Below are 13,977 nucleotides of genomic sequence, written 5' to 3' on the forward strand. Positions count from 1 at the left end.
GTGATTCAGAGAACGATAACGTCCTTTACTTTGCTTGTACTAATTAAAATAAGAGTATTTTAAATAGTCAAGTATCACACACACAGAGAGAGAGAGAGAGAGAGAGAGAGAGAGAGAGAGAGAGAGAGACAGTGGAAATATAAAATAAATCTCTAACTCACAGGTCCTTCATTCTTTTTTTGTCACTGATAATATAGCTTTTTTTCTCCTGGAGAGTTCAAGTTAGAGTTCATATATGTCCTTACTTTCTTAACCATTTGTATAAACAATATATTTACTTTGAAATGTACCAAAATGATAACAAAAATAATCTTTAAAAAAAAATGTTTGGGGCTCTCATTGTTTTATACTAGGATTCTTCATACCACAAAAACTATGTCTTCAGAAAAGTGCTCAAACTCAGTGGAAACACTCAAACGCGAAACTCATGCAGTAGTATACATTACTGAAGGCTAACACTGTGTCGTGCAAAGTTAGGTTAGCAATTTCTTTAAAAGTTAAATCCACATATGCATTTATTTAAACTTAACCAAACAAAAAAACATATCAGTCAAGAACCACGTCAGCTATACCAAGCCTAAGAGAAATTATTAAATTAACTTTAATCCACTAAGGAGGATGAGCTGTACATCTTTTCCACTTTCTCTGTCTTCCTTTTCCTCCTAAAACATACACACATAAAGACCTTGGTCGCCCCCCAAAAAATAAAAAATAAAATAATGCTACAGAACTATTTAATCAAGACTAATGTGAAATGTCCCATGCCACCACTATTAATCATTTGAAGTTTGAGGTTTCTGCCACAGATCAATGCATTACTTCAAAGCTGCAGCTGCTGGCACAGTTCTGAATGTCTGTCTTACTTTGTTTGTACTGTACAATATGTCAACCCTTAAGGCATTAAACATGACATGACCATTTCTGTTGGCCTCCTGAAACTAGGAAATGTTAAGTCAATAAATGTAATTATCCAAACAGCAAAGAGGATGACATGAAGGGTGGAGGGCGGGGGGCTAATTGACTTTCTACATAAATCTAAATCACAATTAAAAACATTAAAAAAAACCTGATAGCATAATTTCCATGCTGAATTCTTTGGCTTAAACATTTACAAGCTCTGTAGGGTACTTTGTTAAAAAAGCTGTGGTCGCAGCAGTTGTGGCTAAACGTTGTAAAAGAGAAAGTATGTCAGTAAACTGTACTGGCAGCTCACTCTATAAGACTACATAAAACAGTTTAAGAATGGAATATGGCCCAAAAAGCATAAGGAAAAACCCTTTTTAACTGAAATGAACCCACGACAAAGCCCATGTAAATGGGTAATGAATTTAAATGTATATAATGCATGGAAAAAGACTGATAATCAACCAATGAAAACAAACCTTATGGACCCCAAGTGAATACTTTATTCACTGGGTTTGGAACAAGGGGGCTCCAGTGCAAACTACAGCAGCTCAGCAAAGGCATTCAAACATAAAAACAGTAAATGTAAAATGAACAAAACTTCTAAGTTTTGTTTACATCACAGACCCATTCACCCAGACACAATCTCAAGGCTCACACACACACACAAGGACACTAAGATTGCAAGTTTCTTATCCCAAGACACACCCTGGTGTGGTGGGAGGAGCCAAAATTAAACTAACAACAAAGGATGAACTGCATCACTAATATAATTCACACCCAAGTCAGAAAGTTAAAAAAACAAACAAACCTGGCACTGACTAAATGTCTGTAAACTTTTGAATTTGTGGGAAGTTACAAATAATCTCTAAGGAACGTTCTCGCCACGTTTTCTGGAATCTAGCAAATAGAAATAATTTAAATAATCCTAACTAAGCTAAAACAAGACATGTCTGGTTGGATTTAAATTCAGATAGTGTGAAAAAAAAATGTGTATGTGCCTTTTTATTCAGTGTGTGAATAAAAAGGTATCTGGTTTCAACTGCATGTACATTTTCATAACCATTTGTTATTAAAACGTCAAAACATAAAAATGTTAGAGCAGCATAAAAAAAAAAAAATGTTTATACCCTACACATTGTTGACCCATTGTTACCAAACTGAAAATATTACTGCTAAAACGTATTCTGGACGTTTGCTGTCACGCACACTTTTCCTCCCTCTTTGCTCGCGACTGGACGGATGCGGCCTCGGCACAACAGACACACAGGGGTCAGAGACCACCTGTTCGGCGCTGGCTGAACCGATGAAGCGGTATCAGAGGACACATCCGGCCTGACAGCAAACAGGCCGGATAGGGATGGTAGAACGCTCCCAGGCCGGTGACGCCTGGTGACGGATGACTCATGGCTGATGCGGCAGTCACTTCAGGTGACATGCAGAGCAAGAGGCGGAAGTGTTACCCTGTACCAATGTGTTATGTTTTTGTGTAGTTTTTTTTTTCTTTCTGTGTGATATCAGGCTTATTTTGAGAGAAAAAAAAAACATGGGACTGGATATGAGTGAGTGGAAATGAGACAGGGATGGATTGGAAATTGAATTAATCTACTCTCATGTTACCCCGTTCTTGAATCTTACAAAAAGTAATTTTTTTCTTTGTGAAAATTCAAACTGTACATCCCAAAAATTGTCGGTAGCCGGTGTGTTTCAGCAGTTGCGAATTTAAGTTCATTAATTAAGAGTCAACGTGTGCATGCCGGAACATCGGAGGGAAACATTATGCTTGAACTCCGTCTGAAAAAGAAACGCAGAGAAACTAAGAACCTGAATCGTTTCAGCTTTCATTTGCTTTCACATCAGTGCTTCTTATTTTCTATGACACAGTACGTGCATAAGTGTGTAAGCTCCTATGAATAACTATCAGCTCAACGTGATTCCTATTCCTCATTCCAGAGTTCATTGTGTTATTTTCCACAACATAGAAAGGAGAGAAGTAATGAGAAGTTCAGCAAATATGCTTTTTTTTATTTATTTCTGAACTTGCTTCATCCTTTCGTTCTTTTATCAGCTTTTATCTCTCAGCCCTTCAGAGAGAATGGACCATGAAAAGAGTCCAATCACTATGGGACATATTATTTCTCCTTTCTCGAATGTGCTATCTCAGAACCTAAATCCGCATAGCTTTTCCTCCTTCTCCTAAATTATCTAAACTTTTTTTTTTATAAAAAAATAAAAAATTAAAAAAATAAATAAATAAGTGAGCAGAGCTTTCATCTAGCTTTGTTGAAAACCACGCAGCAGTCGTGATCAGTTTGGAGGAAACCTTGACATGAATCACACAAAATCACAGGAAAACTCACTCATTCTTCTCCAGTGACAGGATCAGCTCTTCACCTTCTGCAAACACCACCAGCTGGAGTGACGCAGGATAAATCTGGAACACAAAACAATACCAACTTTGATGAGGTGGCGCCCTGACCTGGATTTTTTTTTTGGGGGGGAAGCTTTTAAAAAAAAAAAATAATAAAAAAAAAAATAGGCTGCACACGAGAAAGGAAGTGACAGGGCACAATAGTGGAGGAGGAAAAGGAAGAAAGCTTCCACATCCTTCACTTCCTCAGGTTGTGTGTGTCACAAATTAGATAAACTGAGCCCAGACTCTTTCCTTTTATGAAATAAAAAAAAAATCTGTTACAAAAAAAAAGAAAAAAAGAAGTCATCCAAGTCGAAATGACAGCTAGGTACATACCTGTTTTTTTTCCTACAATCTGGTGGGTATTTAATTCAAAGCTGTGTTTTTGCTGCTAGATCAGAGAAGAGACAAGCTTTAACCAGAAATTGTGTCTAAAACTGGCAACCAGTATCAGAGCAGAATTTCGCTGCAAATGTAGCTTCCTTTATAGTCTTTCAAAGCATGTCTGTTCCAGTCTAAAAAAAAAATCACCATATTCGCAAAATAACTCACGTAGAATGGATGGTGAGCATCTGTGAACAGCAATTTTGAAGTCTTGCGAAACATTAACAGTTTTTTTTGTGGGCATAACGATCTGCTGGGCCATGTTATAGCATAGAGAATGGATGTGTTTTGATCTAAACCAGGTAGAGCTTTGGTTGGATGTTCTGGTCTGTTGTTCTAATGAGCCGCTGATGTCGTCTCAACTGTGAATCATTTTCGCTAGTTGGTGTTTGTATGGATAGTTGTCTATCTCTTATGCATTTTATCATTTATTATTTCAGGTTTGCTGAGTAGAGAGCTTGCAGCCTCATCTCAGGTCTTAGAAAGTTTACACCAGGATACCATAAAATTCTCAGAAGTGCCTATGAAAGGAGTTTATTCTTCTGTTTGTAAAGTAAAGCTGAATAATACATCCATCATATTGCGAATCAATACGTTAGTTTATTATCAAACTAAAAGTATCTTCTTTTTTTTCGTATTTCCAGACTTTGCCCTTATTTAGACCAAGGACATCGATCATGAAGCAACAGTGGGTCAGAGCTATTTATAAGCTGGCACACATGCTGTACATGAAGTCTGCACACCATTAAAAACTGTGTGCTCCTGACTACATGTGCCATATGTCCTGCTCTGATCAAGCAGGGAGGCTGGTGTATGCTCACCTTTACCATATGGCTAAGAGAAACATCGGGAGTTTTTCAATGTCAAGATAAGAATTAATAAACAAAGACAGCAAATCTACAGCAGACAAAGAGTTATTTCAGGCTGTGCACTGATGCTCATCATAGTTGGGTCTTTCACCAGCTATTTAGGGAAGAGTCCGGTCTCCTGCAAAATGTCTATATATGATGGATGTATTATTCAACTTTACTTTACTGAGAATTTCATGGTATCCTCGTGTAAACTTTCTCAGACCTGAGAAGAATTTAGCAACGTAACGTTTGCTGTTAAACATAACCTTTTTTTTCCTCATTGGATTAGAATGAAACTGATGTAACTTAATTTTGTTCTGCATTGTCTACTTTGTGGCTAAATGACAGTAAAGCAAATCTTCAATCTCTTGCCCATATCAGAATAATTTATAAAGAAACTCTTCAAAAATATTCTAATTTAATGAATGTGGTTGGTTTGCTTTTTGAACTGAATGACATGGTTCAAACATTCGAGTATCTTTTTCACAAGCTTCTCATGATATGTTACTGCAGTGGTTGTTTTGTGAAGATGGACATGTCTACAACAATCTGTCCCGCAGATCATTTGCAATCTATAATATTTTCCTTTCAGTGGATAATGACCCCCTTTCACCAACAACCTGTATCCTCACCATGCCTGTTTGTATGTCTAGGAGTTGATATGCACATTTACTAACGCAAAACTTTTGTCACTAGAACCTGTCTAATTCCTGGGCAGTGTGATCGCTGAACTGTCCAGTGCAGTTTAAACTTCCACATAAGTCTTTGAGAAGATACATTGTATTTTTCAAGCATCTGGAAATTGTATACAAATATGATCTACAATTCTTGTCCGGATGTTTTCTTTGAGTTATTTAGATTTTTCCATGATGTTAAAATGTATCCACTAGTGTGCCTCCTTTGAACTCTACTGTTATGGATTGTAAAATTCAGGATGTTTTGTGTTTTCTTTATTTTCTATTTTTCTGTAAACTGGTTGAAGTTTATTTCCATGTCCTAATGGAAACAACCCCAAAGCTACAGTGGCTAACTGAGGTCATTCTAGTATGACCTGGTATATTTTAGTCAGTACAGCACCGCACACACGATGCCAAGGTAACTTCCAAGACTCAGACATTCCCACTCACAAAAAAGAAGAGCGGTATTCAACTATTTGGTGAGATGATATAGTAATTCATTGTTTGAGATCCAAATAGAGATTCAAACATAATCAGCTTAGATTTTAGTCCAACTGTTTTGCTGCTTTGCCCTTTGTAAAAGTCATTTGTTTTCTTGTTTGTGTGTATACGGCTAAAGGAGAAGCTATGTGCATTTTGTCCTCCATCCAGCAAAGACAGCAAGTAATGATTCTGCCATACTTCACGACTCACCGATAACCTGCTGGCACACAAAACAAACTTCACAGTATAAATCTGTTCTCCAGAACGGTTTACTGCTATTGCCAATAAGACCATCACCAGTTGCCCTTGTGGTCAGCTTAATTTAGGAGGAGGGGAGGGTCAATTTGTAGATAACCTCCCTTAAAACAAATGTATCCTCTTAACAGAAATGCCTTATGTCAGCAGTGGCCAATGGGATAACACGTCTAATGTAGTGGAAAATGTGTGCATAATTAATCTGTGAAGCTCAAAGTTTCAATTCCCTGCTTGCCTACGTGACATATTTGTGATGTTTATGTAATTAACATCACTAGCCTTCTGCTGCTGTGACAGAGGAGGTTGAAAACAAACAGCTCTCTCAGATGGGGACTTCCCTTCACCAGGAAAAAATCTCAGCGCTCAGGGAGTTCTCAACACCTACACGTTTCCCTTCTGAGCAGAGTTTTCAAAGTGACGAGTGGCAAATGTAAAACTTATTCTTAAAGTGGCAAGAAGCCGGACAGGAATTTAACTGCCAGCAAACAAATCTAGAGATTTTGGGTGAGGAATATTTGACTTTCTTGACTTTTTTTTTCACATTGTTTACACAGGGCATGCAGGTTCCCAGGTTCTCTTATTGTCTCTTCCTACATTGAGCTATTGTCACATAGCTAGGCTGACCAGTGATTATTTGGTGATGAAAGTATTACACTGTGTTTAAAAACTTCAAAATTAAAATTACAGGTAAATAATAAATTTTCCTAAAAATCCAGCGAAAAAGTTTTGAATGAAAATTGTTTTAAATAAAGATTTGAAATAAAATCCAATTGGTTAAATTTTAAAATTAAACTGATTACAGAAATTATTTAAATGGCAGATTACGATCTGCAAAAATTACACATTTTGTGCAAAAATATTTCAAAAAGCCTCTCTCTCTTCTTCCTAATAAAATCAAAGCTGGCACTTGTTTGACAGGGCTTAGTGGCTTCATTGATTATATGCAGTAGAATAATATGTCTAGCTACAATGCTTTTCAGTTTAAGAGTTTAAAGCAAAGGGATACACATCTCTTTAGTCTGACACCCATAAATAAAATCCATAATAAAGCCGTTTTCGCACTGCAAGGAACGGAACGGAATGGAACGGGTTCAAAGGCCGACCGTGTTTGCATTAGAACTTCCGACCCGGTTCCATCAGGCTCCTTGGAACCACAAGAGCTGTGGTTCCAATCGGGCCAGCCAAGCGGTACTACTTAGAATCAGCAGCTGATTGGCTTAGAGTCAGCCGTTGGTTGTTTTGCAGTCAGACGTTGATCGGTTCTAGCTGGCTCTCACTAAACTGTTCTTACTGTATTTTGTAAAGAGTGCTCTTTTTAATATTTTTATTATGATTATGATTATGATTATTATTATTATGATTATAATTATGATTATTATTTTTATTATTATTATTATTATTAATTTGCTATGAATTCCCCTCAATATTCTGCTGTTACCTGGTCCCATGATGAGGTAATGTTTTTCCTCCGCTTACTCGCTGATGAACGAGTACAGAACGAGCTAGATCGGTCAACGAGGAATGAGAAAGTTTTCCGCCGCATCTCTGAGGAAAAGGCTTCGGCCTCTGCATAGAAAAAAACATCGGCCGCTACATTAGTTTAAAAAATAATGACGTTAGTTAGTGGAAATGGTTCCACAGCAAACACAGCAGGGCTGCAGTACGGGTGGAAAAGGACCGAAGCGTGCCGTACCGTTCCATGCCGTGCAGTGCGAAAATGGCTTAAGTAATAAATATCACCTAATCAGTAAAGAAAGTCTGACTGTGTATGATTTAATCTAAATATAAATGCAGCTTCTCTGTAAAATCGTTGGAGACTTTTTTAATAAGTGAACAAACCTCATTATGAAAACCAAGTAAATCTGTAAGACAGAACTGCAGACCTACCAATAAATGGAAGTACAACTAAACTGACAGGTGAAGAGAAACACAACCAAACAGGGTTCAGTAACTCAAGAGGAGCTGCAGCAATCAGGTAGAAGATTGTGTCACCAGAACAATTATTAGTTGCGTACTCAACAAACCCGGTCTTCACTGAAGAGTGAAAAAGAAAGCGATTGTTGAGTAAAAGCCATAAGAAGTCCCACTTTCAGTTTGTCACAAGTTATGTTGCAGAAACAGCAAACGTGTGGAGAAAGGTACTTCAGTACAAAGTTGGCATTGTGCTCTACTTAGTATAGCTCTATGTATTCACAAGCAAATACATTCCTGTTTGTAATTGTAACGAGACGAAACATGGACTGAATACGGTCGCTAAGTGTTGCATGCCACCAAGTCAGTGAACTTGGGAAAACTACTCCAGGACTTAAATTTGTCAAAAACTTCAGAGAGTGCATATTGCCTTCAGGGCAGCACGCAAACAAGAGAACAAAGGGAGCGAGGGTACAGAATAAAACACAACAGGAGCGATAAAACATATCAGGAGCGATAAACAAAGCAAAAAATGAAGGGGCTGTTTGAAGGAACCAATCAAGCGTGGAAGCAATGAGCAGTAGAGGGAATCATCTGCCGCGGCTATAGCAGACAAAAAACGCCAGGCAACTGTACTTGGCTCAGCTTATTGCCAGGGAACATGCGCTGCTAAACAATATTGTGTTTACCCCAGGGGTGAGCTGGCTGAGAGGTCTTCGCTCTTTGCCCTTCAGTATCAGCGGTACCGTGGTCTCATGGTGACGTGGTTTGGCTGCATCCTCCTGCCGCTTAGCCTTGTCTGGAGTACTTCCTGTAAAGAGACGATCTAATTAAGACAAGGTCAAATGTAGAAACACATTGCGAACAATTTGGAAACAAAGCCCTGGCCAGCAATACGGTTCAACAGTATCTCTAAAACGCCCGCAGGACTAATAAAAAAAAAAAAAAAGAAAAAAAAGAGTACTTTGTGGCACTCATGCAGTGAGGCCAACAAACATGAAGAAGGTTCAGACACATTTCATTGCACTATTAAAAATTACAAACACACTGCTGGGGAAGAGTAAAAAGCTCTCTCTTGTTCCTGGGAGTAGATGTGTTGCACCCCACAGGACCTCTGCCACAGACACAGCATCAATAATAGATGTTCTCGCGCAGTTTATAAGTAACTCAGCCACGGTTACATTTCTGAACCGAAATGTTGTTTAGAAAAAGCAAGCAGTATAAAAAATGTCTGTCCAACGCCTTTTTTTATTCTTCCCACTTTTATTTCATGTAGTAAGTAATAAAACACCACAGTTCTGCAAAACCTTGCATCTTGTACTTAATATCCTTGCTGCTTATCCTTCGGCTACTCGGCTTCTACTCTCTATAAAATAAGCAAAGTTTGAAGCCCTGTGTTGTAATTAGCACATAAAAAAAAACTAATCACTTGGCAGGGGAATCCTAAGGCACCTACACAGTATTAAAAAAGGATGAAGCACATTAAACTGAGTTGGACCTTTGGGCAGGATGTGGGAAATGTATTGAGAATTCCCAATCCTCCCTCGACTTTTCTCTCCCACTGACTGCTGGCGATGCCCCTAATGCTCCCTCGACTTTACTGAGCATGTCTGCATTACAGCAGGCTTACCGGGCTTCCTCTGAAGCCCAATGAATGATAAAAAACCCATGGAGCAGCAGTGGAGATGAAGTACTGAGGAAAAGTTGAGCTCAGAGGGAACCAGGTGATGAGATTCTACTCTCCTGCTATGACAAAAGTAACAAAAAAACGAAGGGCAAAGAGAAAATCTGTATATTTAATATCAGCCCACTTATTCTAAGCGCTGGGAGAAATGCAGATGCAGCACGTGAGAGTTCACGCTATGTAGGGTTGCAAATATCAGTTAATTTCTCCAATTAATCAATGAAAAATGTGTTAGATCAATCAGACTTACCAAATACTCCTTCTATTTTACTGCTTCATTATAACAAACTTCAGTAATTACTGCAGAAGCTAACAAAGATTTGCAGAGTAAAGGATGTACTATATAAAGTGCCACATAATTAAATTAAACAATAGCATAATTCTTTTTTTTTAGAAATGCAAATAAAAAAAGCTGACATCAAATATGATGAAATTAAAGAGGAAAAAAAATCAAATATACCTTTTCAATAAAGCATCTTAAGGAAGCTACAACATTTGCACAACTGATTACATTTATGAACTGTTTGTGTAATTTCTGAATTTTTCTGCTTTAAATAGTGGTAATTTAGATATCAGCACCAAGACAATAATATGTGATTAAGACTGGATAATATCAAAATTGTTTCGCTTGTAGCATAAAACCAGCACATTAATGCATCATAAAGGCATAAACACTTATTCAGGGATGAGAACGTAGCATACAGGCAGTGTGTTTAACTTCATTTGTCTCTAGTGTTCGCTCATTATTAGACCCTAGAGGGTCGTCTCTTTACATCCTGATCATGTCTGCCACTACTATGGTTCTGTTGAAACCTTACAGAGCACACAAACGCCGTCACCGGCTTTACACTGATTGAAAAAAAAAAAAAGACATTCCTGAACTCATCTCACTACAGTTGTACTAACCACCATGTTTACTGTAAAGCTCCAGCTCAGACTGAAGCAGAAGTCAAACGGCCATATGCAGCCAGAGGTTTAAGGAAAACAGCTGTTAGTTCTGTTTTAGCAAAATTAAGAGTAGATTAAATATTAGATGTTGATATATTACATTACCATTTATTTAACAAAGGCATATTTACAAAAATGAAAGTTGAGAAGTGTTGTGCATCCAAAGAAAAGGAACATTAAACAAACTTTTTTTTTTTTACCCACTAAAAATATTTATTTCCCCTCCTTTTATAAACTACAACTATTAGAGACAACTAATTAAGAGGCTTTTTTACAATGTTCACCTGTGTGTTTTAAGCGAGATGATGGAGACGATGCAGTCCTCACCTCACAAAACACTTGAAAGCCAAAAGCATGTAATCAGGTGTAAATGGGTGAAAGCAGTTTGTTTATTGCGAGAGCGAGGCTTCTAGTTCTTTGATGACGAACTTAGTCCTGTCGCCCATGTCATCGCAACTGCATTTGTTACGACATCAAACAGTCCGACAACGGCTACCCACTACTCTCGTTTTTTTTATTTTAATCTTCTTCTTTTTCTTTTTTACAGACTCTTTTCCACAGTGCATAATAAGCTAACAAGGGCATAAAAGGGACCTCCTGCATTTTAATGGCAGAACAGAACATGTGCCAACGCTGTTTTCTTGGTTTTAGCAGTCCATGAAAACCACATTAGACAGATGGAACAGCGTGACTAAGACTAAAGGCCGTGGTTAGAGCTTTGCAATAAAAGAGTTACAAAAAAGAAAAGTCAGAGCATCATTATACCGTCCACTTAAAATACTGCATTAAGTGTTGGGTGCTTTTCAGTTTCATCCTTGCATAATGCATACTGTACTGTACTCTGTTCTCAACTACACAATAGAAAGAACGATTGATTAACTACATAAATTAAACAGCGAGTCACATTAAAGAGTTTAAGTGACCGTTGCATATTAATACACGGATACATGCTACTGTGAATGGATGGGGTTTGATACATGTCAGTTGTCTTTTATAATGAGGTGGAGCCCGCTGAGCTGACATCCTGTCCAACTGACTTATGTTTAGAGCTCAGATACTTAATAAGCTTCTTTGCAATTAAATAGCAACATAAAACACAGAAAACACATCAGATCTGACCTTTCACACACATTTAACTGCTCTCACAGTCGCTGTTACAGTTCACCTACATGACTTTCTCTCATGTAAATTGCATCCTGGACTTTTTAAGACCTTGCTATTCCGTGATAATCAAAAATAAATGTTTTGCCTGCCTGTGAGAATATGCTAAAGGTGCCCTTTAAATATTGAAGTTTAAGTCTAAACTATGACAGACTGATTACACAATATTTTGAATGTGGGATGCAGCTTCAGTCAAGGAGGTATGATGCAGTGAAAAAGTCAAGATTTATTTCTCTGTTGCTTTTTTTGGTTACAGTGTAATTCTTCAAATCATTAAGTACATTTCTCTCTAAGCTGGGTTAATAAACAGTTTTTAAATGATAACACCATTTCTAAACCAATTTGGCCCCATAATTATGATTGCCTTCTAAACCTAACAACTGCTTGTGCCCCGCTTTGGCAGAAACGACTGCCGCCAAGTGTTAATGATAATTGAAAATTAGTCTTTCAAATCGCTGAAGGGGAGTTTTGCCCACTTTTCTTTCCACTATTGTTAAAAATCAACCACACTGAAAGGGTTTACAGTATGAACAAACCGTTTGGGGTTTTTCCACAGGACTTCTAGTCAGTCTAAACCACTCCAAAATGTTTTTTGTTGATTTGCTGTTGTGCTTCGGATGACTGTCCTCCCTCATAAACCAAGTGTGCTTACAGTAACTCACACAAGTAGCCTGAGAATGTTCCTCTATCGCCACCAGGTCTGACTGTGAGCACGCTGTGTGAGGTTTTAGCTGGATGAAGCCGTAAATCCACCTTTGAAAGGTTTTACTGTTGTCTAGTCAGTTTAAAAAACGATTTCCCATAACTCTCAGGAGTCATAAGGATTGGAAGAATGAGAGGAGCAGGTTTTTTGGTTTGTTTGTTTGATTTTCTTTCTCATTTTTTTTTTCTTTTTGAAACACTATCCAAGTGATTTGTTGATCCTACAGGTCTGGCAGTAATCAGGTCTTGGTGTGTCTATTGAAATTGAACTCAGCTTACCACCACCACCACCCTTTATAAATGGAAATCTCATTTTAAAACTGCTTCCGGCTTTTACTCAGGTGACCCCTGATTGTTTCTTTAAGAACTAAAACATTTTGGTGAAACAATAAAGCAAAAAGAAGAAACAGGATAAAGACTTTTTTAGAGCACTGCTTTTTTAAATCAATAATGACAGCTTGTTTGCATTCTACTCTCTGTTTGGTTTAAACAATATGGTAAAAAAAATAAAATAAAATTTATAATAATAATTCCACCATTTCTTTCACTGTCTGAGCAGTTCTGATGCCGTCTCCTCTCGTGAAAGCTCCGGCTGCCAGTAGAGCCAGAAATAATGAAAATAGAGTAATTACAACCAGAAAGAGCCTGGCCGAACCAGTCAGAACCAAAACAAATCACCCTCTCAAGAGTTAATGGAAATAAATGGTTTTGGTTGGATCATATGAGGCTACATGTTTAACTCACCACCAAGCACGCTTTCACCTAATAATTTGGTTCCGAATCCAATGTGAGGAACCACCGACATTTTCCAAAAACAATGATAGTGGTTTATTAGGAAAAAAAAAAACTTCTTCGGAAGATTTATTATTATTATTTTTTTAAATAGTTAGAAAATTGATTAGTCTTACAACAATAGAGATAATATTCAGAAAGTTGAGGTGGTATGAAAGTTTCAGTCTCTTTCTACAGAGAGCAACCTTTTTACACAACTAAGCTGTAACTACACCTGTTGCACGGAATCAAGTACACATTAATAGTGGCAAATGCAGAAATCACTGGAGAATTAGGTCTTAAGTTAATCTTCCACTAAGTGGGAATATGTGTGACTTTCTGCCTCTCAAAGAATCTTCTTACTTGAAAAGACACAAGAGTTAAATGAAGTGTAAAATAAAATAATAAAAAAAAAAAAACGATGGTGTATTTGAGAGCAAAGTTTCATCGAGTCAGCTCCCTTTTCTCTGCACCCCGCAGCACTTGCTGGTTGAGGTAAGTGTGCTTTTACGGCTTCGGATCATTTTGGGGGTTTCAAATGCTGTTTGATGTTCAGTTTGTTTGATGATTTATTTATTTTTATTTTTTTTGTGGGAGGGGGCAGGGAGAGGTGTAAGCATGGGGATAGTCATACCAAGCTCTTTAATACGTGTGATGGTAATTATTCTGTGCGTTTGTGAAGTTCAGGTTGACACACCTGTATCAGCTGCCCAAAAAGAAGAGCCGACCTTTCAAAGAGCAAATGCATCCAACATCCATGACCGCGTTGCAGTCAGCTTCATCTTTGTTATTTGAAACCAAAACTGGGTAAACACCATCTGCTTTCTGGAAAGG

At 37.7% G+C, this 13,977-nt stretch overlaps 1 protein-coding gene across 2 annotated transcripts in view; it reads right to left on the reverse strand.

The window, feature by feature from the left end:
* adam12b (ADAM metallopeptidase domain 12b) overlaps window positions 1-13,977 on the reverse strand; it is a 95,474-nt gene that overhangs the window by 71,932 nt on the left and 9,565 nt on the right. For both annotated transcript variants that reach the window (XM_008429319.2, XM_008429318.2), the window contains exons 2-3: window positions 8,567-8,688; window positions 3,264-3,337 (exon numbers count right to left, since the gene is read on the reverse strand). In XM_008429319.2, coding sequence (XP_008427541.1) covers window positions 3,264-3,337; window positions 8,567-8,688 — 196 coding nt within the window. The remainder of the gene's footprint in view (window positions 1-3,263; window positions 3,338-8,566; window positions 8,689-13,977) is intronic.

This window comes from Poecilia reticulata, linkage group LG15 (assembly GCF_000633615.1).
Source record: "Poecilia reticulata strain Guanapo linkage group LG15, Guppy_female_1.0+MT, whole genome shotgun sequence".
Taxonomy (NCBI): domain Eukaryota; kingdom Metazoa; phylum Chordata; class Actinopteri; order Cyprinodontiformes; family Poeciliidae; genus Poecilia; species Poecilia reticulata.